We start from the raw sequence: 27,337 nt of genomic DNA on the forward strand, positions 1-27,337 counted from the left end.
ATCTGGATTTTTCAGTTCCCACACATCGAATAAACAAAGAGAAAGAGAGGAAAAGTGCATCCAAAAGTTGTATTACTAATTCATATTGATTTATACAGAACCTTTTGTATTCCTTACAGCACCACAGTAACAAGTATGTGCATATCCAGTATGAAGTCTTATTCATATTAATGGGGCTCTTTTCCCACCAATCAATGTAAAAATCAATTACCATTACTGAATGGAGAAGCCATCGAAAGATTGACTGCTCTTTACTGACTTGTGTAACTTGATTTTGCAGGGATCTTGTCTGCTGTCTGTGCCACCAGCACACGTGGCTTTGCTGTGCTGGCAGCTGTCTCTCCTGCTGGTGACTAGCCTGCGAAGGGCTCTGTGGCTCGTCCAAGGTCATGTTTTCACCGAATACCCACAGACCTGTTCACTAAGGTGACAGGCACATCACATCTCTAGAGTTCTCTGTTCAGATGCTCTACGATTCTGCTAATCAGGTTGTAATAGGATTCTCTCGGGGAGAGCAAATGGAAATACTGCCCTGGCTTGCAGCCCTGGGCGAGGTCGGGAAGTGACATTAATGAACATCAGCCTTCAAATATACTGGAGAATAAGGAGAATTAGAACAAGCATAGAAATTAGGTACCAAGAGAACCTCTTGTTCCCAGTTTATCTTCCACATGCTTCTGTTATCCATGCATTCCCCTCAGTGCTTTCTGTGTCAGTTTTGGAGACTTCAATGCTCCTCCGGCCCTGCTCCTCTGCTATGCTAATCCTTTGGGCCATCCAGGTCCTACTGATGTACCTGCACTTTGTCCTGCCCGTTCTGCGATGCAGCAGTGCTGCCCCTCACCTGCTCTGCTAACGCTGCTCATCCCGGCCTTCACACCACCTCCCGGGAAAGCGTCCCCGGGCCCGCTCCTGCCTCAGCCGACCACCGGCCACCCCCGCAGCCCCGCTTCTGGCTCGGCCCACTCCCAGATAATGAAGATCAGCGTGTATTTGTAACCATTACATTTAGGAATGACGCCATGGTCACCACAAATCGCTTTCTCACAAGTTTTCCCGGCCGCGGGCCCCCGTCACGTGCGCGGCTGCCCGGGCCACGTGGGGCGCGGCCGACACGCGCCATCGCCCCACCCAACGCCCGCCCTCAAAGAGGATTGACAGTGAAATTAACCAATCAAAGGCAGGACCTTGCCTTTCCCCACCCCCAGCCCGCGGTTGCTGTGTCATTCGGCGGGTGACATCGGGGGGTGGTTGCCGGTTGGCTGCGCACGCGTCGGCTTACGGCCAATGAGCTTCGCGAGCTGAACGACTGATACCTACCCTGCCCAATAGCTGCCTCGCTTGCACGTGGGGGGGTGGGACGTAGCGGAGATGTCGCTGGGGGCGGCGGGCAGTGTGGCGTCGGTGCTGTGTGGCGGCGTCGCTGAGCGGCCATAGCCGCGGCCATACCCGCTATCGCCTATGCCCGTCACGGCCCCTCGCCCATGCAGCCGGCAAATGAGTGCACAAACTGACGTAACCTCGCCTCGGCTGAGGAGGGTCCGTGGGGCCGCCGAGGAGCGCGGCTCGGTGGGCGGGTGTCCGCGCTGTTACGGTGTAACAGGAAACATTCCTTCTCTAATGGAGTCGGAGGGTGCGACCCACAGACCAAACCATCGGGCGGAAGGGCGGGACAAGTCGAAGCGGGCAAGCGAGTGCCCCATTTAAGGGGCAAATCTCGCAGACAACTGGCAGAGGAAGAAGGGGCGGTAGCCAGTGAGGGATGTGAAGGGGGGGGCAACGTTAAGCGGTGACAGCCAGCAAATGCAGCCAATCGGTGAGTGTGTAGTGACGCGACTACCCAATCAAAAGCGTCGAGAGGCGGTGCTCCGCTCTGATTGACGTGCTTCCTGGCTAATGGGCGGAGAGATCTCCTAGACTCTTCCCAATGGGCAGCGTGAAGGGGCGGAAAGGGGAGCGGAAGGAGAAGACGAGCAGGCAGAACCACCAATCAGCGTGAGGGTCGGCGGGGCGCCGTCCAATGGGCGGTGCGAGGGGCGGTGCGGGGGCGTGTCCCGGTGTGTTTGGGTTCGTGCTCCTCGGGGGAGGGAGAGACGGCGGCGAGGAAAGTTTGGTTTTGGTTTTTTTTTTTTTCCCCCCCCCGGTGGTGTTTTTTTGGCGGGGCCGGCGGAGGGGGGGGACGCTTTTCGCAGCTTTTTCGCCTTTCGCTTCCTGGGGTTCGTGTTTCCCGGGCGGGCGGAGCCGCCCCCGGCACTGAGAAGAACGGGGGCTCAGCGCACCGCGGCGGCGCCTCGGCGGTGAGTGCGGGACGGGCCCCCCACCTACCCCCCATCCCCGCTCCCAGCTCCCGCCGCGGGGACTCCCTGGGAGCCCTTCCCGCCCTGCGGACCCTCGCGCCGCCTCTGAGGGGCCTCTGGCGCCGGGCCGCGGTGCCGCGGGGCGGGGGAGGGACGGGGGGGCCGGGCCGGCGGGAGGGGCCCCGAGCGGCGGCGGCTCAAGGGCGCTGCCCCGGCGGTGGCGGAGCAGCCGCTGCTCCCGCCCCGACCCCGCCGAGTGCCTGTCCCGGGGCACAGCCGGGCGAGCGCTGCCCCCTCCTCGCCTCACGTGCGGCCGCCGCTCGCCGCCCCCTCCGGCTCCACACAGGGCCCCGGGGAAGAGCCGCCCGCCCGCCGGGTCACCCAGGCCAGGCAGGAGGTACAGCGGCGGCAAGACTCCGAGGAGCCCTTGTGTGGATGGGGGGAAAAAAGTGCTGTAGTGTGGGGACAGAGCCGAGGTTGCGTTGGTACCACTGCAAACCGCGCTGGACGAGTGGAAGGCGATGCGGGTTAAATTGTGTGTGTGTATATGTGATGGGCGGGCGGGAAGAGTGACCGTGTTCAGAGGTGTTTCCCAGGGGGGAAAAAAGTTTCCCCAGCTGTTTGTAGCAAAATGAGTGAATGTTTGTTTCTGGAGACGCTTCGCTGGCTGTGGATAAGCGCTGCTTGCAGCGTGGTATCTTGCAAGCTCAGATCTGCTTTATGAAAGTACATGTAGGAGGATCTACTACAGCATACAGCTGAGGCTTGTTGAATAAACCGAAGACTCAGCAAAGTGTTTTCCTAGCTAAAGTAGAGATGATTACTGCTGTAAACAGTGCTTGTTTTTCCATGGTAACGTTTCACTACCCTCATGAACATTTGTTAAAATACCTCTTTGTAAAGTTAACTTTTATTTTGTTTGTTTTTACAATCCATTAATTACTATTTTTAAATGATGACATGCTAGACTTCAGTGTCACGTTTACAACCTCAAGAAAACCTGACTTTTCCTGCAAAATAGTAGGTTAGTGTTTGGGGATTGTACAGCTCTGTATTTGAAAGGTCTGTTATACCTAGTGTTTTCCAGTAATATTGCTACCATATGAATGGATTTTGGAAATTAGTTCCTGCTACAAATGTTGTAGAGGTGATAACTTCGATTCGTAGGGTTATTAAATATGTTCAGCTTTGTAGTTAGTTTTTCCACACTGAAGTTGCTCAGCAATGCCCTCCTCTCCTGTGGTGACTCTTTGAGGGTGCAGATTCCTTGGAATGCTTGCTGTTGAGGTGTGATTAAATGCTCTCATTTGCTGCATTACCCAAGGCCTCGAATTAAAAGATGATCTCCAGTTTTTCTACATGAGCCATGGTTATTGCAGGGTCTGCTGAGTAGATGTATTTTGGGGGAAGGGGTTTGCAGGTTCAGCTTATCACCTGAGTTACTTAAGTTAGTTGCAGCTGTAACTAGACAATTCATCAGCGAAGAAATCACCCTGCAAAAAGTTAAGACTGGAGATGGGGTAAGGGAGCCCAGAGAGGTGTAACCTACTGTGAGGTTTTGGGGCAGTAAGGGACAGGCAGATCTATCTTAGTAGAGAGTAGGTAATGTCATCATTTTACATTTATCTTGTTTAGCAATACTACATGTGTGCTGATGGGCAAAATGGAGTTATTGGAATGCTTAAAGGGAATCACCTGAATCCTGTAATGCAGAAGTTCTGGTAAAAATAATAAACAAGTCTGTGTCTCTTGATTAGGCAGACTTTTGAATTAATGTATTACTCCAGTTTCTGTATATCTGCAAATTTAGGTAGAGATCTACACTTTCATTTAAACAATAAGTTCAAACGTTTAGACATAAAAGTCTTGACAAAGCTTAATCTCCAGAGTTTGTGTGATTGAATAGTCCAATAAAACATTTAGGCTGAGTGTGTGTCATGGCTTTGCTTGGTGATGCTTATTTCATCATTAAAACTTGATGTTGGAGGATGACTTCAGAGGAGGAAGCTTCAGGAGAGAATTTTGCGTAGCTCTGAGGTAGTGTATTTTACCTTAGCTCCGCCTCGTATCATAGCAAGTAAGAAATTCAAAATTAATTTTTTTTGCAGAAGTAATGCATAATAAAAATCATATATAGCGATAGCTGCATCTAGAACAGTGGGATGAATAGCTGCAGCCAGAATGATGGAAAGAATCGGAGGACTGCTATAAAATTAGTAATGTGAAAATATGTTCAAATGGGGTTTGTTCTCTTGGGTTTTTGAGTGATTTTTTTTTCCCTCCGATAAAGCTGGTGTAGTTCTGCTCACAGAAGAAATTGGATTTACAATTAAGCAGTACGAACTGGAGATCATAGAATAAGTCTAAGAAGCTTAGTTATTGACTTGAATGAGTTTATTAATAGTCTGCTTAATGGTTTGGTTGCTCTATTCTCCATTTTCTGCAAAATGCTTGGATGCAGTCTGTTCTAGTCACTTATTGCCATTATTGTGTTTATTTTCTTGGAAATCTTTTTATACATAGGTATTGTCTGCTTTGTGCAGTAATAACAACGGACAGTCATTTTCCAGTTTCTTTGCAATGGCTTTCCTCAGTCATTGCTCATAGTGCTGCTCTTAGATACACAAATTCTGCAGTACTTCTACCTACAGCATACCTAACATCTTGCAGCTATTCACATCTTTATCATTAGTTTTTGTTTTTCACTCATCCTTAACCTGTGTGTAATTTGAGTCAGTAGATGTGTTTTTGTGAAGAACTGGCATTGTTTTCACAGGATAAATTAAGCATGTTTATCACAGAAATAAAGGAGGGAAGTACCTGATACTAGCACATATGTACCACTGGTTTTCTGTCACCTCAGTGCTTATAAAATGTATTTGCTGTGGATTTGCTTGTAATGATCTGTTTCTTGCGTTTTCAGAAATTTTAATCATGAAATGTTTCACTGTCTTAGGGAAAGAATAGCAAAGGAATGTCAGACTTGAGTTCTAATTGCAAGAACCTAGCACAGAGATGTTGAGCAAACAGTAACATGCATTTCCAATAGTTTGACCAGTTGTGGTAGAAAAATACATATATTCTTGCTAACAGACTTCCTTAGCTTAGCATTTACTGTGTTTCTCCATTTTCAGATAAAACGTATATGCTAAAGTTGCAGCAAACAGTGTGGAATATGGACTGAAGAATTCATGTCAATCTCTTGTGAATCTAAACTAAACTTTTGGCTACTATCTGCTAATAAAAATAGGGGCACTTTTTGGTACTTGGACCAGCTGCTACTGTCAGACAAGTAGTTGCCTGCTGGTATTTCTGCTTGCGAGGTGACAGAGGTGACCGGGGTGAGAGTAATCAGGATATTCTGATTGCTGTTCTCTGTCCCTTCAGCGGGTAGTAAAACTCTTATACATCCTTACATTTCTCTTCTGTTCATGCCTTCTTTGTGTTGCACTTCTACTCATTATTTTTTATTTCTTCAGAGAAGTAAACATGCTTTGCTGCAAAGCGTTGGTGTCACTCATTTTTTCTCCTTCAGAACAGTAGGCAGTGAGAACGTTAAATTTATTTTCTCCCTTTGCCTTCTTATAGTGGTTAGAGGGAGAGGGTGTTTTTGCACTTATGGTTTGCATCATGTTGTAGGGGAATGTTCTGAGGTTTTTAAGTTTTCATCAGTGTAAGAGTTGTGGTTGGAGTTTGGATGTTCTCCGTGTTTACCATGTAGTGAGCTATGGAGATGACCTTTTCCAGTTTCAGCTAGTCAGTACGGATTGCGTTTCTGGGCTCTGCCAGCTTTAGTAGTTCTGAAATTGGATATCGTGCGTGTATTTCCTGATTTAATATCTGTGGATTAGAAAAAACACAATAGTTCCTCTGTGAGAAAATCTGGGAAGCAAGTTAATGTTCTATCTGAGACTTGCACTGTTTAAATTTTTTAAAATATCTACTTAAAAAAGTAGAATGGATCTGAAAGCAGCTCTTAGCCAGTTTAGCTTTTAAGTCTGTGGAGCAGCATCCTGCTTGTCAGGAGAAATGGGAGATATCATAAGGCAGCACTTGTGCTGTGTGCTACAGGATACTGGTCAGAATAAATGTGTGAAAAATAACCTGGAAGTTGATATATTTTGACCATGGTACACAGAAGATGGGAGGCTGGAAAGCTAATTAGCGGATGAAAGGATAAGAAGCAAAGTTGCAAAACAAAGAGTTGATAATTTTAGATAGCCTGACAGAGGATTAGTCAAAAGGTGATACAATAATATCATGTTGCTTGTGTGAGGGGAAGTCCTCTAATCCATCTAAATGAGTAATGAAGTAAAAGTCATTGATGTTTTTACTTCCATTTAATTTTTATAATTTTATCATGACTCTTGATAGTGTCATAAAAAGTGCTATAAAGAAAAACAGCCTGGCAGGGCTTTTCAGTAGTGTATTGGGGTTTTTATTAGTAAAATCTGTTCTGTAACAGGAGAGATTTATGCCCTTTGATCTGGTAGTAGTCTACAAAGAACATAATTTTTGCAAATATTGTTGACTTTCGTCTGCTAAGTTTGAAGATTTTTCAGATTCTAGTCTCTATTTTGTTTGTTGGAAATGCTTCTTCCTGTTCCTCTGATCATCTTGTATCCTAGGGTTGCAGGGCTTTTTTTTTTCCTACTCGAGTCCGTCTTTCTTTCTTACCACAAACAACTGGTTGTACCTGCGTTCTCTAATGTGTTGCTCGTGTGGCAAAAGCAGACTTTGTGAGAGAGTTTCACTAGTTAAATGATTTTAAATCTAGTAGCTGAATGTTTGCTGGCCTTCTTGTTTTAGGACTGGTCCAATAGGTCTCCACATGAGCAGAGCTAAGAAACTCCTGGGCTGTTCCATGGCAATCTCATTACCAACTTCCCTGGCCCTGTGACCTCACTGCACAACTCTCACGACAGTACTACATGAGTGGTAGGAAAGATAGGAAACCCACCTCTGGGGAGTAGAAGGAGCTCTTCAGGGATTTGCCAGCCTACTGTGGACTAAATATATTTTGGCCTTAGGGTGATTGACCAGTGATAATGGGAGTAAGTCCTCTTGTCTCACTGCTTCTTACAGCCAAGAGATACAAACTACTCAGCACTTTGGTGTCAGTCTCCTCTAGTTATGAACTTCTGTGTCTTAGGAGATGAAGAGAGGAGCTGGTTGTCCAGCTCTTCTGGACATTTGAGAACCTTTTACCTCTCTTTTGGGACATTTGGGGATCCTTAGAAATAATCTGATGTCTCTTTCTGGAGAAGATGGAAGTGACACAGAGTACATTTTATTTTATTATTACAGCTGACAGTATGTTCTGCTTTTCGTACAGCAGTACAGTAACTTTGTGATTTAAAAGCTTTTCCAGAAGTTAGATTTTGTAGAAGATTAAATCACCTATACACTCACTCACTTTACCATTACAGTGAAACACTATTTCAGATCTCTGAGGTTTCTGTTGCTTGCACATTGTGACTTGAGAAACTGTAAGGTAATAGTATTAGAGGGTGCAACTAGCATAAAGAATGATGAGGAACTTGGGAAAAAATATTAGGATAATGTTTTGATTTAAAAAAATTGCCTCTGGGATAGAGGAAGGGAATGTGTCCCCTTACCCCAGCTTCTTACCAAGACCAAAATGTACTTCAGTCCAGAATGAACTATCATCCTTGATCTGAAGCAGCTCAAAATCCCTTTAAGAAAGAAGGCCATAATACCTATTGCTCTAAATAGTGGCTTTAAAGCATTTTCAGCTATTTTAATGGGGTTTTTCTTTGTGACCCTCTCTGGGATTTTTATGTATTGAGATTCTTCCTGGATGTATTAGTGTTACTATAACAGCATTCTTATATTGTTGTAAATATAGCAGTTTCACTCTGTGTTGGGAATATGTTTATTCTGATAACTATGTTTGGGGGTTTTATTTTGGAGTTTTTGTTTATTTGTTTTTTAAGTTCCACTTAATTCCTTTAAGTAAGAAGCTAAAAATGAGTGCTTTGGCACAAATCTGTGTCTATGCAGGATATTTTACTATTACATCCATTGTAATTTATATTCTTGTCCTTCCATATGTATTTGGGTTCTGAAAAAAAATTGTTTAAAATTAAATTTCTAGTATTTTTGTTTGTCAAAGGCTGAGATTCTGCATTATCAGGTTTGAATTGCATTGTATCAGATGCCTATTCTTGCAAATTAAAAATGCAGATGAGTCTTCTCTTGAAGAGAATAAAAAGAGTCAAGCCACAGTGCTCATTTGTGACTGTTCATTAAGATTCATACCATTTTTCATTGACGCTGCAAAAAAAAAAATCAATACTTAATATTTCTATATTATCCATTTGAAATGGATCCTCACATTTAAAATAGATCTTGTCTATACTACTCCCTATAATACTATAGTATTTCCCTGCCCCTCATAGTAAGTGTCTTTTTTGTGGTGATTTCATACAGCCTCGCCTCATGTTTTTCCTAGCCCTTCAAGGCAAAGTGGGATGGTAAAGCTAAAATTGAGTTTTTATTATTATAGCTGTGCTTTTTGCTTGGATAAATGTTTGGGTGCTTCAGGATCTGCTCGTCTACTTTCTGCAGCTGGTGTGCTGATAGCCTGAGGAACAGGTGTAGATTTTAGTTGCTGTTCAGTGTTTCTGTTGTATTTAATAAAAGCTTAGGGGAAGTTGCCTATGTTTCTGATAGCATTCACTTTGCTAAATGATACTTGAAAGGGTGAAGATGTATTTTATTGCAGAGCTAGGCTTTTTCACACATTTTTTAAACTCCATAGCTGCCACGGATTAAGTGTCTATAATTTTCTTTGCTTGACCTTTTTAATTTTCAAAGTACTCAGAGATGCAACCAAAACTTGCTGATAATACTCTCATTTGTTGGATGTTAACTCCTCTGGTTCTTTCATAATCAAAATCCAACTTTCTCTTCCCTGTCCCTGGCAATTTATATATTGTGGAAAATAGATTCATAGTGAGAGAAGCTTCCTGTTGATTGAAAACTAAATTAGACTGTGGAGAAAACAGGTAGAAGTCCCATTGTATCAAATACTTTTTTACATTGTCTAATAAGCAAAGGAAAATGCTCCTGACGGTGTTACATTGCGGTAGCCTGAGGCCAAGAATACAGTGACATAATTAGTCCTCTCCCTCTCCAGCTCTAACCCTGTACTTAACCAATGTTGGATAATGTTGCTTTCACCAGTTGAAGGTAGCTAGATAAACTGGCACTGCCTTGTGTATGGATACTGTATATCAGCTTATCTCACCCCTGCACAGCTGGGTATGTAAATAAACAAAAACTAACTTTAGTCTTACAAAGTTGTGACCAAAAATAATTGAGAATTTGTGTTACTGAATTTTCAGATTTAATAAAGGATGAACGAAAAGTAATATATAAGTGAAGAACATTTAAATCTAGGAGGAAATCTTAAGAGTTAGGTTTTTAAATGTGGTGGGAGAACTTGACTGTGAAAATCAGTTGTCAGGTAGTTCAAGTACCTAGCCTAAACATAGACTTTTGTGGTTTTGGTCACAATAGTAAAGCTGGGTTATTTATCTTTTAAATGCCACTTTCAGGGGAAATAAGATTAGAAAGCTGAAGAACTCTTTTGTGCCAAAAGACTGAAAATTTAGGGCCCTGACCTCACACATCGTTGAGCAGGTCTGAAGCTGCTCTTGCAAGTAGTTCCAAATTCAGTAGTACTAACTAAACGTATTCAGTAAAGACTGCAGTGTTGAGGACTAGCACTGTATCAGTAATAACTTGCATTGTCTTTAAATTTAAAAATTAGCCATTAAAATGAATGTATTGCCTCATTTCTTTGAAGACTGAAAAAACATCATTGAATATAAAACAGATTTTTGAAAATTAGCTTCCTGTTCCTTTCTTAGGTGCTGAAATAGCTGAAAAGTACAATTCAGACTGATGTCATGCTATAAATATTGATGGAGTTCTATTTGGCAGCTGGTTATGTTCAAAGTTGGTGTTTGCAATTATAGTTTAGAATTATTTGCTTAACAACTCAGCATTTGTTTTCTTTGACAATAATTGTGCTAAGATCTTGGACTTCTCTGCATGTATAATCCTGTTAGTGGGAAGTCAGAACGTCTTTGTATAAAAGAACCTCTCTGTTATTAATCATTAGAAGTGAGATAAATATGGAACATTATTTTGGAAAATTTCAGGGTGTAAACTATAAAAGAGTGAAGTTTAAAAAGCAGACAAAGCAGATTGTGTCTTAAGCTTTATTTTCCATCACACTGCCCTGGCCTTCCTGCTGGCTGTGTCCTGGCTCAGTCTGGCCATAACCTTCTGCCCGAGGCTGCATTACAGGGTGCAGTGCTGAGACCTAAAGCCTTTCTCGGGCAGCAGGGGATGCTTGTCTGCCTTTATGGCTGCTGGAGGATTTAGCACCAATATTGCCATGCTGGTGTGAGTTCCTTAACAGCGCAGCTCTTATTGTAAAAGCAAACAAAGCAAAAGGATAGTTTAACGCAGGAAACCTTGATACCATTCTAATTAAATATAGGAAGATTGTAAGAACTAGATAGTTTGAGAGGCATGGCATCTTCCAGTCCTGTCCTGGATGTGAATGATTGTTAGTAATGTTGTCTTTAGCTCTTGTAATAGCTGCTGTCAGTGAACAAGCCACCATTCCCCCTTTCCTCTGCACAAGGCTGCTTACCACCTTATCAGTTTTAATTTAGTTACTGCTGCTGGGTTTGATAAACATACTGCTGTATAGGACTTGATGAGTGTAACTGGTGGCTCAAAAGGAAACCTTCGATCTTGAGTTGACTTTAGTGGTATGAATAATCTGTCAGGATGATTCTGTTGGGATTATCAGCAGTAAAGGAGTTATTTATAGCTTTCAGGTTTAAAGTTGAGCTGTTGAGAAGCAGGTTTCTCACTCATCACAACGTTTTGCTTAAGATGGAGAAAAATGCTTCGTGTCTCTGGTCTAGTAGACCAGTGGTGTCTCCACTCTCTACTTTTCCTTAGAAAACCTGATACTCTGTATTCTGAAGATTTTGTCACTTTGCAAATGCCCTGAAATAAAGGCTTGGTTGCACTAGTGAAGCTCCAGCAGTGCTGAATCCTTTGGAATGCTGGTATACATGGATTGCTGGCATTTTGAGCATGTTGATTGCAGACTGGTTTTGCCACTTGGGGCACCATTAAATGCCATGATAGTTGTGATACTTATGGTAATGACTGCTTTTGTGCCATTGGGATTCCAAGCATTGCTACTGTTAACAAGTAGTGGCAGCATTAGCAGTGTGAAGTAGCACTTTTCTGTGCCTGAAAACCAATAATTTGCAAGACCTAATAGAACCAGAGATGAACAATTGAAAATAATGGTTTTTTGGTTTTTTTTGTTTTTTTTAAATGATTGTTTGTTTCCAACTTTGCAGAACAAATCTCTTGAGTGGGTTAAACTTTGATGTGGCATGTAAAAAGCATGTGATATTCTCAATTCACTATCTATTAATTCCTTGCTGCTCCAGGTATCACCACAACTCTTCCTGTGGTGCCGACTGTCAAGAAGATGCTGACAGTCAGTTAAGATTCACTACTCCCAGCAACCTCAGTTTGATAGTTTGCATAAACATTGTGGTGTAGAGTGTTCGAGGTCTTGAAGAGAAAAAGTTGAAATAATTTGGAGGGTATTTTGTTACATACACGTTTTATCTACACACATATATGTGTATATGCACATAAATGTGTGTATGTATGCTTCAGTCACAGTGAAAAGACAGAGTGGAACAAAGCATAAAGGCCTTTGGAAAATTCAACCACTTGGCAGCCTTTGGCTGATTATAGTTGGGATGTAATCTTGATTACAGTTGAGAAGTGATGTGTGGATTATGTATGTAAGTATAATTTACAATAGGCTGCTGTAGCAAGGTGACAACAAATATCTTTTATGTTCACTGTAACCTTTAAGGGATTCTTTAGCAAAATCGGTATGAGCAGAAAAGAAGTGGGGTGTATGCTGCTTTGTACGTTAGAAAGTGGCAAAAAGGTGCAAGCAAAACATTTTTTAAATAAGCTTTTCTGTTTACTTTACTGGGAGGAGAAACATTTAGCACCTGAAATATTGTTTATGTAAATGGTTTGGAAGACTGGGAAGGTGATGATGAAGTATTCTGTCCTTATGTTTCAAGACTGTCTTTAGACTCAAAGGCTAGAGTCAGGATTTTCTAAAATGAAAGTCTGATTTGGGACCATTTGAGAAGTATCCTTTTGCATGTTTCACATATCTCCCTTAACAATGAATCAAAAAGGGTGACATTCTGTAACTTCTTTATGGTCCTTCTGTTCTCATGTTACTTTAGGAGAGCAGTACAGACTAATGTATATGATTTCTATTCCAAGTTACAGCTATTTATCTTTTTTTAAGTACTTGTGTGATATCTACATGAACAACTGAAGTATTTTCCATGTTACCAAAAATATCAGTGCAAAGAATTTAAACAGAACAAAACATGAAGTTGTGCAGCCAACGCTTAGTTAAACATAATGGACACCCTTTCTCATGTCATGTTTTGCTGTAGAACACCACTGTGATTTTGTGGCACATGTGACTGCCATTCCTGAATATTCCTCTGGATTTTTTTTCTGTGAGAGATTGAGGATTTCTACCTTTTCCCCTTCCTCCTAGCTGCTTTGTTTAGAGTGGTATCTTTAGCTCATTTTTCCTTGAAGTACTAATCCTTCCTGGATTTCCTTCCACCTAAGTAATGCAAAGAGATTGTTCTAAACCATGTGAAATCAAGAGGTTGCAAATCCTCTTCTCAAGCACCTGTAGTATCTCCTACCAAATTACTGGTTACAAATTGTTTCCATCTTCAGCTTTGGAAAATTAAGTGGAGAATTACCATCACAGTGAGACCTGTGTTGTCCTGAGTAATTTTTATAGTAAATCATGACTGTTACATTGCTGCTGTGCTGTAGATGAAAAACCATGAAATATTTCTGTGTTGTTTTGAAGTTGTGAATGACTTGAAGCCAATGTCCTGATTGAGTTTTTGCTTATTTACATCAGCAGCTGATTTTTGTAAGATGATGTTTTAAGACAGGCCTTTTGAGCAGAGTGTGCTCTTGATTGCTTTATCAGAATCACCCCACAGCATAAGCCAGAACCAGGTTCAGAATTAAAGTTTGCCTCTGTAAAACATTCACTCACTAAGCCAGGGGACAGGTAAACCGCAGTGGCAGGTAAGATTCCCTTTTATCACCAAATGTATTTTCTAGTCAGAAATTGTTTGAATGGAAATCATGCCCAGGAAACTCTTATTTAATGCTAGAAGATGAGGAAAAAAAATACTCAGTTTATGGCAGTTAGTCCAATGACAGGAGCACTTTGTTCCTAAATGATTCTGTACATTGAGGAGTAGTAGCCAAAAAAATGATGCAGTGAATTTAGAAAAATACCACATTCATATCTCTTACAACAAACCTGAATAATGGCAGCTGGAATAATTTAGATTTTAGTGATGTTAACTTGGATGTGTAGTGGTAAGCTGATGATTGTGGACTTCTTTTAATTCCTGGAAGTTGGTTATGTTCTGCAAAACCAAAACTGAAGTGTTTAATACTAGCTGTGGTTAAGACAGATTATGTATGATTTGAAATGGGCTTGATTGTTAGCCAGTGCAGTGCTGCTATGTTACTCTTTCAAAATAGGATTAAGTACCTGACAATTGGTAGGTGTAGGATTAATTTTTACGCATAATATTTAATATTCAGGAGTTACTGTAGGATTACATAATCACTTCCCTTGATTGTAAGGAAACACACTTGTGGTGTGTGTGTTCTCTCAGTTCTTGTAGAAGAAACCAGTTTTACCCCATGTTTTTTCCAGTTGTGAATAGAAATTGTTTCTAGAGCCTCCTACTGTTCTGTTGTATCTCATAGTCAGTAGGACATTCTCTCACACATGCTACCAGTGTTTACTGTTTTTCCAGATTTGGATGGGAGGTTATGGGGAGAATTTTAAGAAAATATTTTCCTGATGGCAGCCATTCCTTTCACTTCTGTGCACCTAGGTTTGCTGAGCTTTGGAGACAGTTGACTTTTGGTTTTATGTTTGTTTTTAATTTACTAATGACCACAGTTGGTTGACATTTTAAATTTTTTTTTTTGTCTCCTTTTAGGGTTTTGTTTTTGCACTGAATGTAGCCAGGACGGATCCTTGAGGGCTTTGGCAGCCCTTGGAAACTGTCAAAGGTAAAAATCAACCAAAGCTCAGTATTGTGATCTTGAAAATTGGAGGTGAGAAGAACAATAGCCTATGCTGGTTCTTAAGATACTGTAGGATGTATGTCTGTTTTAATGTGCTTTCTAGTGTGTTATTTCCTGTGGGTTTGGTGTGAAGTTTGTTACTGCCTGATGTGATTTGTTTCTGTAAGCTAAAGCTGATATGTATGATGCATCATTTTCTTTGAAAATTAGTTAATTTATGTTGAGATTTTTTAAGTCACTGGAATTGGTAAGTGATTATTTCCTGTAAGCAATAAAGTTATAGTCAGGGTTTTTTTATCTTCTGAATGCTCTTGTTTTCAGAGCAACTTGAATTTAAAATGACAAAAAATACTCTGTTCTTCTCTACATTAAAATTTATGTTGCTTTTGTACATTCTTAACAGACCCAATGTAATACAATGCTTTAGCAATTAAATACAATATGGCTGGATCATGTGTTAAAAATGAACATTTTGTCTGTACCTAGAGGCTGGTGACAGCGATCATGTGTCGATACAATTGTGTCAAGCGCAGTCTCATGTAAGACACAATTTAGTCAAGTAGTGCCTTGTTCTAAATGCTCTTGTTTCAAGTATGCCACGTATATAAGATCACCATCTTGGAAGAGCAGTCATGTGCCTGTTTAGCTTTGTGAGAGAGTTTGGGACCTACCTTCAATTTCTGCTTAATGTCTGTAATGGTGACAGTTTGGGCGGTCTTACCGTCCTTTGGGGGTTTCTAGTGGGCCGTATCCAACTTAGACTTGGGAATTCACAGAAATCACAATTGGTTGTAGATTAATAAGTGCTTCTCTCGCAGCTGCACCCTTCAGAAGCTTGAAGTAAGTTTTTTCTTCATTATCAAATGAAGAACAGATTTTCTCTTCAGTCCAAGCCCTTGAATTAGACAAGGTGCTTAGTCCCAGTGGTACCTGTTTGATGAAACCAAATTTAAAATCATTGGAATTCCAGCTCTCTTTTGCTATTGAGGACCTTGGGTTTTTTATTATGCTTTCCACCTTTCTGTGTGGCGGGAAAATTAGGTCTGGAGGAAATACCTCATTCACTGGTATTGGTTTTCAGGGATTTATAAATACATGGAAATTTTGTTCAGGTTTTGCTTGCTAGAGTGTGTTAGAATGCTGTAGTGCAGAGATGGTGTCCATAAGGACACTGCGCTGTTCTGCTTACACCGAGTCTCTGGTAGCTGCATCTGTCGTGCTGGTCCCAGTAAACAAATTGAGTACATCTTCGCCGCAGAAAGAGATGGAGCAAAAATAGGGCTAAATATCAAACTGGATTATCCCAAAACAATACTGTTTAATGGCAGGACAGTATTGCAGTAGGCATTTAAGTTCATAAGAAATCCATCTGGTTCGTATTAATGAATGTTTTTACCTTTGAGAATAGATTCTCATCACGGTATTACGTTTGGAAGAGTTAAATAAAAGTTGTTCCTAAGTTCAGATGTGCATTTGCTACCTTGGATGTGGGCATACCAGTGCATCGCTATTTGTCAGGCCTTCCTTGGTGTTGCCTTACTCCAGTTGAAGTTAGTTAATTTTTCTAAGGATATCAGGTGAATAAAAAATTGGGGGATTTCAGTAACATTTCAAGTAGTTTGGGTGGATATATGCAAGGGTAGAAGAAGAGGATTATCTTACTTTTGACCTTTTCCAGGAGTTACTTTGATAGGTGCTGGATCTGAAAATCTAAATGGACTGTCTATAAACTTCCTTTTTATCACCTGGGAACCTGACATACCACATTAAGTACTGAATATAAATAAACAACTGCCTTTAGGCTTTTGTCATTTTCCTGATTCTGTAGGATGCTAGTACAAATTCTTACTTCCCTTCCATCCTCCATGTATAAGGTTAATGACCCTGTGTGTCACCTTCAGTGCTCTGGCCAGAAGCTGGTGAGCTGAAGAGGTGATGTCAGTAACATGGAATAATTATGTTGTTTCTTCATGTGCTGGCAAAAAGCAGTCTCTGTTGACTGAGAAGTCACCCTCGGTTGTAAATGACTGCTATAAAAGTCTGCCACAGGGGTTGTGTCCCATGGATTCAGGAATCTTGAAATATCTCCTTTTAGCAATAAATAAGCTTGCAATGCAGCATTCTTGTGCCAGTGGCTAAGGGAATCAATGATTCATATATGAAAAAGAACATCAAAATTATTGAATTGGGGTCCTAGTTTATTGCAGGATGTTTTGTCTCCTGAAAGGACCCAGAAGCAAATGCAATCAAGTATAAAATAAACCCAAACCAAACAAAAAAAGGATAATGTTCAGCAAAACTTCCTCTTGCAATACTTCTTGTAGTCTGTCTTCCTGCACCAGCTAAAAAAAATTTGTTGGTGGATTTTCTTTTTCCCTTTGAAGTTTTACAAATAACTGAGCCTTTCAGAACTTCTACCTTTTAACCATCCCATATATGTGGGTTCACTCTACGTATTGTATGACATAATATTATATTTTTTTTTAAAACATTAAAGCAAAGAAAACATTAATTCTAGGATAAATTAAGAGAGAAAATAGAAATTATAAAAAAGAAAATACAGTGGAGAAGTAAAAAAGTTTATTCATTCAGTTTCCTACTCTAATCTCTGAGTTCTGGATAGTTCCAGTGTATTTAATCTGTTGTCTGTGGAATTGCTTGCTTTTCTTTGTTCTTGTGGCCTTTGCATTTTTTCTTATTTCCTAGTTCTACTGACCTTTTCTTTCCTCCTTTGAGATGCACTGGTTGGTAGTTTTTTTGTCTTCTTCCAGGAGTAGTATATAAAAACTGGTGTCAAATACCGCCAATTCCTCTGGTAGTGAGGGATCTCAGAAGATAAAACACATCAGGTTTTCAGAGGCTTATGTTTGAGTTCTTCCAGCACTCAGAATGAAAAGTGACTTCCCCTTGCAGTGCTCTTGGTCTGACCTTTCCGGTCTTGTTTTATATATAAGCTTCTTTTAATGTTTTTGTAGCTCAGCTTCATTCTTGCTTATTTCTCTGACTTTGTGGCCAGGTAAGTGCCACGGGAATCCTTCTGGCAAAAGCCGTTTTGGCTGTTAGACATCAGACTGTCTGTCTAACAAAAATCTGAGGAGCTGCCTAATTACTTGACTCTGATACTGCAAAATCATGCTCCAAAACTCCCAGCTCTGGAAGTTCTGGAGTGGGTTTCAGAAATCGAGCATGGCGAAGAAGTACCATGGACAGGGACTGCCCCGCCTGGCCTCCTCCACTGTGGTGCAGAACAAAAAGCAAGAAACATTTGTTATAGGCGGGAGGATCTTGCCATAGATGTCATGCTTAGCATATAATACCTCTGATTTTTGATTGTGTGTTGAAGACAGAATATTTAAGTGAGGATTTGGATAAGAGTTTGCTTTTCTCCTCGTTCCTTCTTTCCCCAGGAAAGGAAATTACTGTGCTCTAAGCCTTTACAACTCTTGTGCCTTGCACTAGAATGTATGATATTACTGAATGTAACAGTTTGTTGGTTGTAAGAATTATTAAGTTGTATGTAACATTTTGTAGCTTCAGGCCCTTAATGTTTGTAGAACATGTTCTTCACTCCTTGAGTCAACCATGACAGATGTTGTTTTACCTATGTGCAACACAACAGGGGTGGTTGGAGTGCAGATAGCCTTACACTCTGAACAGGATTTAACAATGAAGTGAAGGAGGTGCATCATTTAGAAGCTTTCTCTTGTCAGTTTCCAGGCTTGGAATTGCTGCTGTGAAGGTGACAGTCAACAGTTCTTTAGCTGAGATGGAGGAGAGAAACTTGAAATGGATGTTAAATGCTGGTGCAGTTGAAGAGTTACATAATCTCAAGAGGGACAGCTGTTAAAGGCCAGCAACCTCTAGGCTTTAAGAGAATTCTTAACTCAGTGTACTCAGTGTGAGCCCTTACTTTCCATACACCTGGAATGTTAGAGATCTGGTCATGATTTATGTCTGGCATTTTCAGTGAGAGATTCCTGCTGAATTTATGCTGGTGCATTTGATCTCTTCAATTAATTAATTTGATCCATTACCCCTGAAAGAAGCCTCGTCCTTTGGAGTAGGAGACATTCTAATCTTAAACACCAAGGTCTCCCTGATTGTGTTGCATCCTTCCATAAGTTACTTTACAATTTGAAGTTTGGAGTGCAGATTTTGTTCAGTTGGAACTGCACTGGTACTGTCAAACAAACTTACTCAGTTGCCTAGTAGTGTTGAATATTGGAAACACTGGGATCTGTTGACGTGGGTTAAACTGGAAATGCCAGCCTGAAGGTGAATCACTTTATCTATTCCTTGAACCATTTAGAATGTATTTATTTTTTAAATGAAGTCAAGGAAAAAATCCTGAAAGTAAGACTTCAGAAGTACTGTGAGATCACTGGAAGACTTATCAATTTTTCAAATTAGTAATGTTTAGGTTGCTATAAGCTGAGTCTTTAAATCTTATATTTGCACAAAAGCTATTTCCTAGTAAGAAAGAATTCTCAACTCTGGTCTGTGTGAATGATCCTTGCTGACTGTGGCTTTAATGAGTAAAATCTGTGACTACATTAAGTAGTCAGCAATTACTTTAAAGTTAAAAAAAGTATATTCTTGTTAAGCGGGATTTTTCTTTTTCTTTTAATTTAGTAATTTTCTCCTAACCTGAATAACAGTTCTTGTTTGTGTAAAACATAATTTCAGCAAATATGTGCAGAATGGCAGCAATAAAGGTCATAGCCTAGAATTGTTTATGTGCACTGCAATCTCACATAACATTGTTAAAGGCAGAAAAATCATTGTTTTTAAAATATATCTTTGTTGTTTATCTTTTAGGCAGTATTTTGCATTTCTGCAGAGCTTTGCACAGATCCTGTTCCCATGCAAACTGATGAGGGAGAAATACTGGAGGAAGGCAGTCCCAAGGTCAGTGAGGTAAATGCCACTGTGTTTTGGAAGAACAAAAATTTGCTTGGCTGAAATGGGGGGGTACACAGAGTGAACATCAACTGGTGGTGGTATTTTTAATAAATACCTTCATGCAGATACTTATTATTTATTGTCATGGAGATACTTAGAAAATTAAGCTTTGAAAAACCTTTAGAAAGACAGGGGGTTTTGCCATCCACTAAGGAATGGAGCATGTGTTTTCATGCACTTTCAGGAAGGAAAGAGAAAACTTGTAAGAAGATACTAACCCTGATTGTATTTCATTTGTGAAAACTGGATGGGCTTTCTGTCCTACTCACCCTCTGAGCTAACATAAGGAACTGGACATGTGGGCCCTTGGGTGCAGGTGCTGGTGTTTGTGGATTACTGACTGACCTATATTGAAGGTGTGCTGCTTCTTGTTTCCTTGTACTTGCTGTGTTGTGAGCCTGGATTGTGTGTTGCTTTTAAAGGCACCTGTGATTCTCAGCATACCTCGCTGGGATAGGAGCGTGTGAAGTGTTCTGTTGAATACAATGCCGTGTCCTGCTTTTTGCCTACTTCCTGAAGATGCAAATTTTAAGGCAGGAATTACTTTGGTTTTCATAATGACATAGTCATTGTCATACTCTTCTGTAGGTTTATAAATACAGTTTATAGTCCTGACTACTTGAGGAGTTAGTGTCAACATTGCAACTGATCTGTGTTTAAAACATGCTCTCTACATTTCACAAAAATCTGAATTATTGTTACCTTGCTTGTAGCATTGTGTAAGAGATAAACTGAGAAATTAAAAACTAGAAGACTAAAGTTAAAATTTGTTTCCTAGGTAGACCTTTGGAGAGATGTTTTAATTGTTTCAGGGTCTAAGGAAAAACATTCTTTTAGCTGTAAGCACCAAGTTATGAGGTAAGTAATTATTGGAGAAAGGACTTGGCAATTGTGCTGCCTGTACTTTAGGAGTTGTGTTAATTTTAAATAGCTTTGAAGGAAGGTTTGCTCCAGATTAGGAGCTGAAAAACAAGAACATATTAGTGGATGTACTTGCAGCAATCTGGGCTATTGAATGCATCTTTTGACAGGGGCGTGATTACAAGTTTCAGTGGGGAATAGACATGAGAGAGGAGCCATCACAGTGCGATTAATTACTGATTTTAGCATAGTTATCAGTGCTTTCTTTTTACTGCACAGAGAGGATCTTCGTGTGTGTGTGTGAGCACACATTTATGTGTATACAAACAGGTACCTGTGCATATATTTATGGATACACAGCTTTCATTTTTTTTGCCTGTGAGGAAGTAAATTGAAGTAACTGTCTTTTCCTCCAAAGAAGGGTATGTTTTTCTTTGGTGTGCTTAATTTTGGATGTAATGGTGAAGATTGTATCTCTGCTCCAAAAACTGAATGAGCTTAAATTTAAAACCAAATTCTTTATACTGACTTTGAGTTCCTAAATGTGTATGAAGTATTGTTGTGAAACAATTGTCATTTAGAGAATGTGGGAGATCAGGAATGGTGCATCTGGTGTTTAATGTTACTAATATTGGACTATCTAGAATCACTATATATTAAGCAAAAAAGTAATGACTACATCTGGCCCTTCTTTCCATTCTGTGATGTACAGGATTGCTCACTGAAGTCTGTTGCTCAGTGTTTCTTCAATCCATAAATTATTATCCTCTCTTTCCTTGTCTCACGAGAGTTTTGTATCTATAACAGTTGAAGGCTTGTCCTAGAAAAATTTAGGCAAAATATATTTCACTGTGTTGTCTAGTATCATTAAAATAATTCCCTTAATTTACAAATGTTTACATGATCTAGTGACCCATTTTCATAAAGATACATTTTTCTACAAAATACCTACTTTAGATATTCAGTAATATAGTTCAGGTTTTTTCCTTTTGTCCCCATCCCTCCCTACCCACTCCCAACTTTTTCAGGCAGGAGACATGATGTATACTTCAATGAAGTGTTCTTAAAGAGATGGGACCAAAATCATCTGCCGTGGAGATACCATGAATATCAGGATAAAAAGATTTGAGTACAGCAAGAATTATTTTTTTTTTTGTGGTGCCAACCTGAAAAATAAGCTAGAAAGTTTTATGTGAAGATTTTATCCTGAAGTGGAAAACAAATGATGTGTTATGCTGTATACCTGTGAGCTGGTTTGGTTCTATAACTATCTAATTTTTCTGGCATCCTGGACTGTATAGTACTTTGAGACATCTTGGTCTTGAAGATAAAAGGAGATTGCCTCTGGTTTTGAGAAAGAAAATACTGTGCTTTATGTAGAGCAAGTCACTTCAAGTATTCATGGCCTTCAAACTAATTAACACTATGTAAGGTATGATCAGAAAATTTAAGCCCTACAGTTAATCATCATGAAGAATGATGTTCTTGCTTGACTCCTGACAAGCTGGTGACACAGTTGTAAAGTCAGCTTTCATGCTTGCCTTTGCCACTCTTGAAAGGAGTGGCAAACTCAGTGGCAACTCATTGGGAATTCAGCTTAAGGGAGGTTACTGATGGACTCAGTTCTCACTTTAGTGTTTACTTCTACCACTGTTGTTAATGTATGCATTTTTATTTAATTAGTAATCTAGTTTTTTTAATATTGTGGTTGTCAAGTTATGCTCATGTTCTCAATTTTGCATACAATTTCTTTAAAATGTCGTCAAGATGGTAAAGACAGCTGGCACCTGTCAATAGCGTGCTCTTGATTCCAATAATTGCCTAATGTTAGTGCTATACAGAGGGGAAGCAACCTGTGCAGAAGCCAGTTTTTCAAATGAGTATATGGGTTTAAAAAATTAATTTCATTTTGGCTGATGTGGAAGTCTTATTTGATAATAATATCTGGTCTATTTTATCCGAATTATCTGCTAGTGAGTATCATACAGGGAAGGATCCTTTTCAGGGTCTCTTGTCTTCCTTTAAAAAAAAAAAAAAAAAGGAATCATAGAATCATTAAAGTTGGAAGAGGCTTCCAAGATCCAAGATCATTGAGTCCAACCTTTGAATACCACCATGAGGTGGCAAAGGCTTACCAGTGAGGTACAACTGAGGGAATTTTGTAGTACTGATCTCTTCAGAACTGGGAATCTAAGCAAGACCCTCATGGTATTCTCCCTAGTCATGTTTGCTGGAGCTGCTAGTGGAAGGCAGGAAGCACTGGGTCATTCTGGTTCCATCTTCCGCTACCTCTCCTTTGCACCAAGAGGAAAAGAAAACCAGTGTTTCTGCTTGGAACCCTACACCCTTTACTATTATCTGGATTATGATTTTAATTTTTAATTATATTTTGTGGTAGCTAATTAGCTACTAACAATTACTAGGCTTTTTCCATTAACAGCTTTAGTACTCTGACAATATCAACAAGCACTGAACTTGTTTTTTGTGACTGATTTCAACTGGTTTTATCCATCAATTAAGGATTACTGCACAGACAATATTCAATTTGGTTTCTCAGTTGTTCCTTTGCTGTAAAATGTTGCAGGAGGAAGCTAAAATTTTATGCCTGATTTAAAGTGCTTTTAGATTTCTTTCCATCTTGGCAGGAGTTTTGAGCTTATGCAGAAGACTTTCTTTATCAAATAATGCAATTAAAATGCTCATGTTAAGTGTATCTAACTTTCCCACTCTCTTCCAAGTTCTTCCTTCATGTCTCAAAGTAAAAGCCTATGAATTCAGAGGAAGTGAATTATTTTGACTAAAGTAATTTATAGAAAGGTATTTATGAATCATGGTTTTGCTTTGGTGTTGAAGAAGAAAAAGGAGGAAAAATAGATAGTTCTGCATTCACACAGAGAAGATAAAGAGATTAAAAAGTATGTGACTCAAATATCTAAACACTTGCTTTTACTTCATACATGTTGAGAATTAAGGAACACAAGCCTATGTTAAGTTAGGTGTTCTTATATTTATTAACAGAACCTTAAAATTCACAAGGAAGTGCTGTTAGGAGTTCTCCTTCCTAAAAGCAGGAATGTGCCACTAACTGGATTTATGGGTAAGGTGTGCTCAGTTCCTGCATAATGACAATAGTGCAAGAGTTAGGCTGATGCTTTCATTTTGTGGAATTTAGAATTAATATAATAAGGAAAAAACCCTTAGTTAAGTAATTAAACTTACAGCATTCAAAACCTTGATGCCTGTATCTCTGGGCTTATGATCCTGCTTGAGTGATACAGAACTGGGTTTCTATTCAGCTAGCACTAAATAATTTAAAACATTCAGGCCTATACAGTAATGAAATGAACAGTCTGCTTTGAGACTGTAATTATAAAAAAATATTTTTTCCACTCTAGTACTGGCCTGGTACATGGTGCTTTCAGATGATGGTTCAGTATGAATCCCTGCACTCTTGGAAAATTTTGGCTTGTTACAGGAGGTGAGCTTTCAACCTCAGTGTACTATCTTGTGAGTACCTGACAGTCCTGAGTAGGTTTCAATTTACTCATGTAGCTGTTGCTTCTCCACTGGATCCAGGACAGTAGACTTCGGGTTTTTTTTGTTTAGTTATTTCATTTTTAATGTCCACTGGTGAGTCATTTGTGGAGCTTCCAGCATTTCTGTGCCCTGATATACAGGATGTATTTCCATCATTTTTCTGGAACATGAGTTGTAGGAGCAGCTAGTCTTTGTAAAGGTGACTTACAACTATATTAAGTTCCTGGAGTCTTTGTATGAAGTATCTTGTATAGTCTTTGAAAAGTAGAGAGGTATTCTGCCTAACAAGACAATTTATGCTGCTTCTAAAACGTAGCAGCTTAATAAGTAGGAGGACAAAGAATTTCTCACAACAGAAACTGATGTCATCTCATGCTCTGCTAGCTTCATTTTGTTAACCTGAAAATGCTACAGCTCTTTAGGAGAGTAATTTCAGACCCAAAATATTTGCATATCGTGTATTGAAAAAAAGTCCATTAGCCTCTCAGTAAAGAATTAATTTACTTAAAATTCCTTTTAATTACATGTTATAAAAGCTTGTAAAAGTGTTGCAATATAGTCTCCTCTTGTTTTAAGTATAAATTAACATAGTACATCAAGAGGAGCAGAAATTTTGGGTTAGTTTCACTCTGGAATTTCAATGCTGTGGCCAGGAAAAGAACCTAAAACACTTTCCTACAAAACGCTACATGCTTGGACCCTTCTCCATGGGGAAGAAAACCCAAGCAAGCCTGCTTGTGAGTTTATAGCTTCAAATTTCAAAATTTCAAGGCATTGTAACAAAGAGTTGTAATTATGGTATGGGGTCTAACCCTAGCTGGCAGCTAAGCACCACACTACTGCTCATCCACTCCTGCCCCTGCAGGTGAAATGGAGGGGTAGAATTTGCAAGGGTTAAAGTCAGAAAATATGTGCAATTTGATAAGATAAATGAGATAAGGGTGGTGTAATAATTTGGGGGAAACAAAACCCAAACCAACAACAGAGAGGAGAGGAAAATAAAACCTGTGGAAGAGCAAATGATGCAAAAGGAAAAGAATTGCTTGCTGCTAAACAATTGATGCCCAGCCCATCTATGAGCAATGTTAGCCCCGGCCAACGTCCCCACACACCCTCACTCTCTCTCAGTTTTCATGCTGAGCACGATGCCATGTAGTGTGGAGTATCCTTTTGGACAGTTGGGGTCAGCTGTCCTGGCTGTGTCCCCTCCTGGCTTCTTGTGCACCCCTGGCCTGCTTGCTGGTGGGGTGGGGTGAGAAACAGAAGAGGCCTTGGTGCTGTGTGAGCTCTGCTCAGCAGTACCTGAAACATCCCTCTGTTATCAGCACTGCTTCCAGCACAAATCCAAAACACAGTCCTCTACCAGCTACTGTCTAGAAATGTAGCTCAATTCCAGCCAAAAGCAGTATGGTATGTTATCAGGGCTCACTATAAAGAAGCAGTTATAAATAAGGTAAAACTGTGGAGGACTTTGCAAAAAAAAACATGGAATTAGACAGCACTACTTGAACTATTGTGAAGGAATGCTGTTGATAGCCTAACTGCTTGGACATTTTAAAAGAAATTCAGGATCAAATTCAGGATTCTGCCAGTTGGGTGTACTGTTTTCTACAGAGGCAAGATGGAATGCTCATTTTGAAACCTACTTATCCATAGTGAAGACTGCTAAAATATAGATGCTGAACTGAAAGATGACTCTCTGTTTTCTAATCTCAAAATACTCTGAAGTGCTTTTGAATCACAAAAGAGAAGGTTAACACAATGATGTATTTTCTTTCTCTTGGAAAATACCATCACATGCCAAGGAGACAGATCTGGAAGAACCGTCACCATACATTCTTTGATCCAGTCTTTCCATATGTGAGGTTCGTGTGGAGGAAGTGTACTGGCGTGGCATGTTCACTGCAGTGAATAGGTGTGTGTCTCATTTCTAAGGGAAAGAACCCTTCAGTCTTAAAAATACGTCCAGTTTTAAAACTCATCTTTTCCATTCTTTTATAGGTTGTTTCTTTTTCATAAATATTTTCTCATTAGTTTTTTCTCAACCAATAGCATCTCTTCTTCAGTTGATTACATTACAGTTTATAATACTTTGTAAAGCAGACAAAAAAGCAGATATTTTCTTAAGTATTAAAAAAGTGGTTCTGCATTTGAGAGCTTATGTGGTATAGTCCCACTGTGAGATGAATGTCAGTCAGGGCAATTGATTTGTGGCTTTGCTTACAAAGTGTCTCTTCTCATGCAGGTGATTTAAGGGGTGTCTGCTTTTTTAGAATATTGCCTTTTGATCTCTTTCCAGTTGGTATTGGCTTTACAGAAGTGTTGGCAGTGGCTGTAGTCTATGTGAATTGTGACAGAGTTCTTTATAATTGGTCACTTTATATGAAGTCTTACAGATGTGGAAGTATTGATGAGTGTTTTCAATTTTTCTGTCTTATGGCAGACTTGAGGGAGATAGGTATTTGGGGAGAAATTTGAGTCAGGGGCATTAAAGCTTACTCTACCCTACTTTAAAAAAATCTTAGATTTACTTTAGAAATCATTTGTAAAATGTTCGTTTGGCTGAGTCATTGAAAGGTGTGAAATTCATTGGTCTTGCTGACTTCATGAATTTGCAAGACTTTGTATATTTGCATGACCCTACAAGGACTATTTCCTTTTTATTTTGTGAAGTAGATGGGTATGAATCTTTTTCACTTCCTCCAAATTTTTTTTTCATTCATTGGGTATGGAAGAAATGCACATGAGGTTTGATGAGAAGAGTATGGGTTGTTATTCTTGTGGTAGTAGTAGTAGAAAATAGTAGTGATGGTCTCCATCATTCCGGACAACTAAGGACACTGGAACTCTGCAGAAACATATTGTGTGATATCAGTTCCCCTGAAGGGTAAAAGCAACATTAAAACATGTCAGCGCTTCCTGGCGCTTGTTTAAAATCACTGAAGCGTTTGAGCAGTAGGCAAGAGGGTGTATCATAAGAGGGGAGAATGTATTAGTTGTCTACAGATGCAGTGCTATGGAATTAGGTTAAGAAATATTTAGAGGTACTGTGAAATTATATTGGTTGGTATCAACAGATGGAATTTCTACATGTAATTCCAGAGAAATAACTTATTCCCATGGCATCTAAAGGTTCGTTGTTTGTTTTTTTTTGAGGGCAAGCTGTAGAAAAGCCCAGGCTCTGCTCCAGAGATGAGTGGCTATTTCAGTGGTTTGGTGGTCTGTCAAATATCTAATCTTTTTAATAATCTTGATAAATTTGGCAAAATTTTACAAGTAAGCGGCATTGTCAGTGGCTCCTGGATTTGCATTCTGATAACAAGAAACTGGAAAGCAGCTGTGTACTGTGGGTGTGGATAGCCTGTATTCCTTCTCCTTTTTGACAGTGGTCAAAAGTGGATGCCTAAGACAGATCTAGGACAGGG

General features: G+C 39.9%; 1 protein-coding gene across 10 annotated transcripts in view; it reads left to right on the forward strand.

Annotated features, from left to right (window-relative positions):
• The first annotated feature begins 1,919 nt into the window (after positions 1 to 1,919).
• Positions 1,920 to 27,337, forward strand: part of TNRC6B (trinucleotide repeat containing adaptor 6B) — a 134,852-nt gene continuing 109,434 nt past the window's right edge. For 3 of the 10 annotated variants that reach the window (XM_058864534.1, XM_058864541.1, XM_058864547.1), the window contains exons 1-3: positions 2,196 to 2,297; positions 14,465 to 14,537; positions 19,371 to 19,469. In XM_058864534.1, the coding sequence (XP_058720517.1) occupies positions 19,416 to 19,469 (54 nt within the window). In that variant the 5' untranslated portion in view covers positions 2,196 to 2,297; positions 14,465 to 14,537; positions 19,371 to 19,415. Of the gene's footprint in view, positions 2,103 to 2,194; positions 2,298 to 14,462; positions 14,538 to 19,370; positions 19,470 to 27,337 lie in introns of those variants that run through there. The other 7 variants (XM_058864548.1, XM_058864546.1, XM_058864544.1 and 4 more) reach the window with 6 other exon arrangements.

The sequence above is a fragment of the Poecile atricapillus genome, chromosome Z (assembly GCF_030490865.1).
Source record: "Poecile atricapillus isolate bPoeAtr1 chromosome Z, bPoeAtr1.hap1, whole genome shotgun sequence".
Classification (NCBI taxonomy): domain Eukaryota; kingdom Metazoa; phylum Chordata; class Aves; order Passeriformes; family Paridae; genus Poecile; species Poecile atricapillus.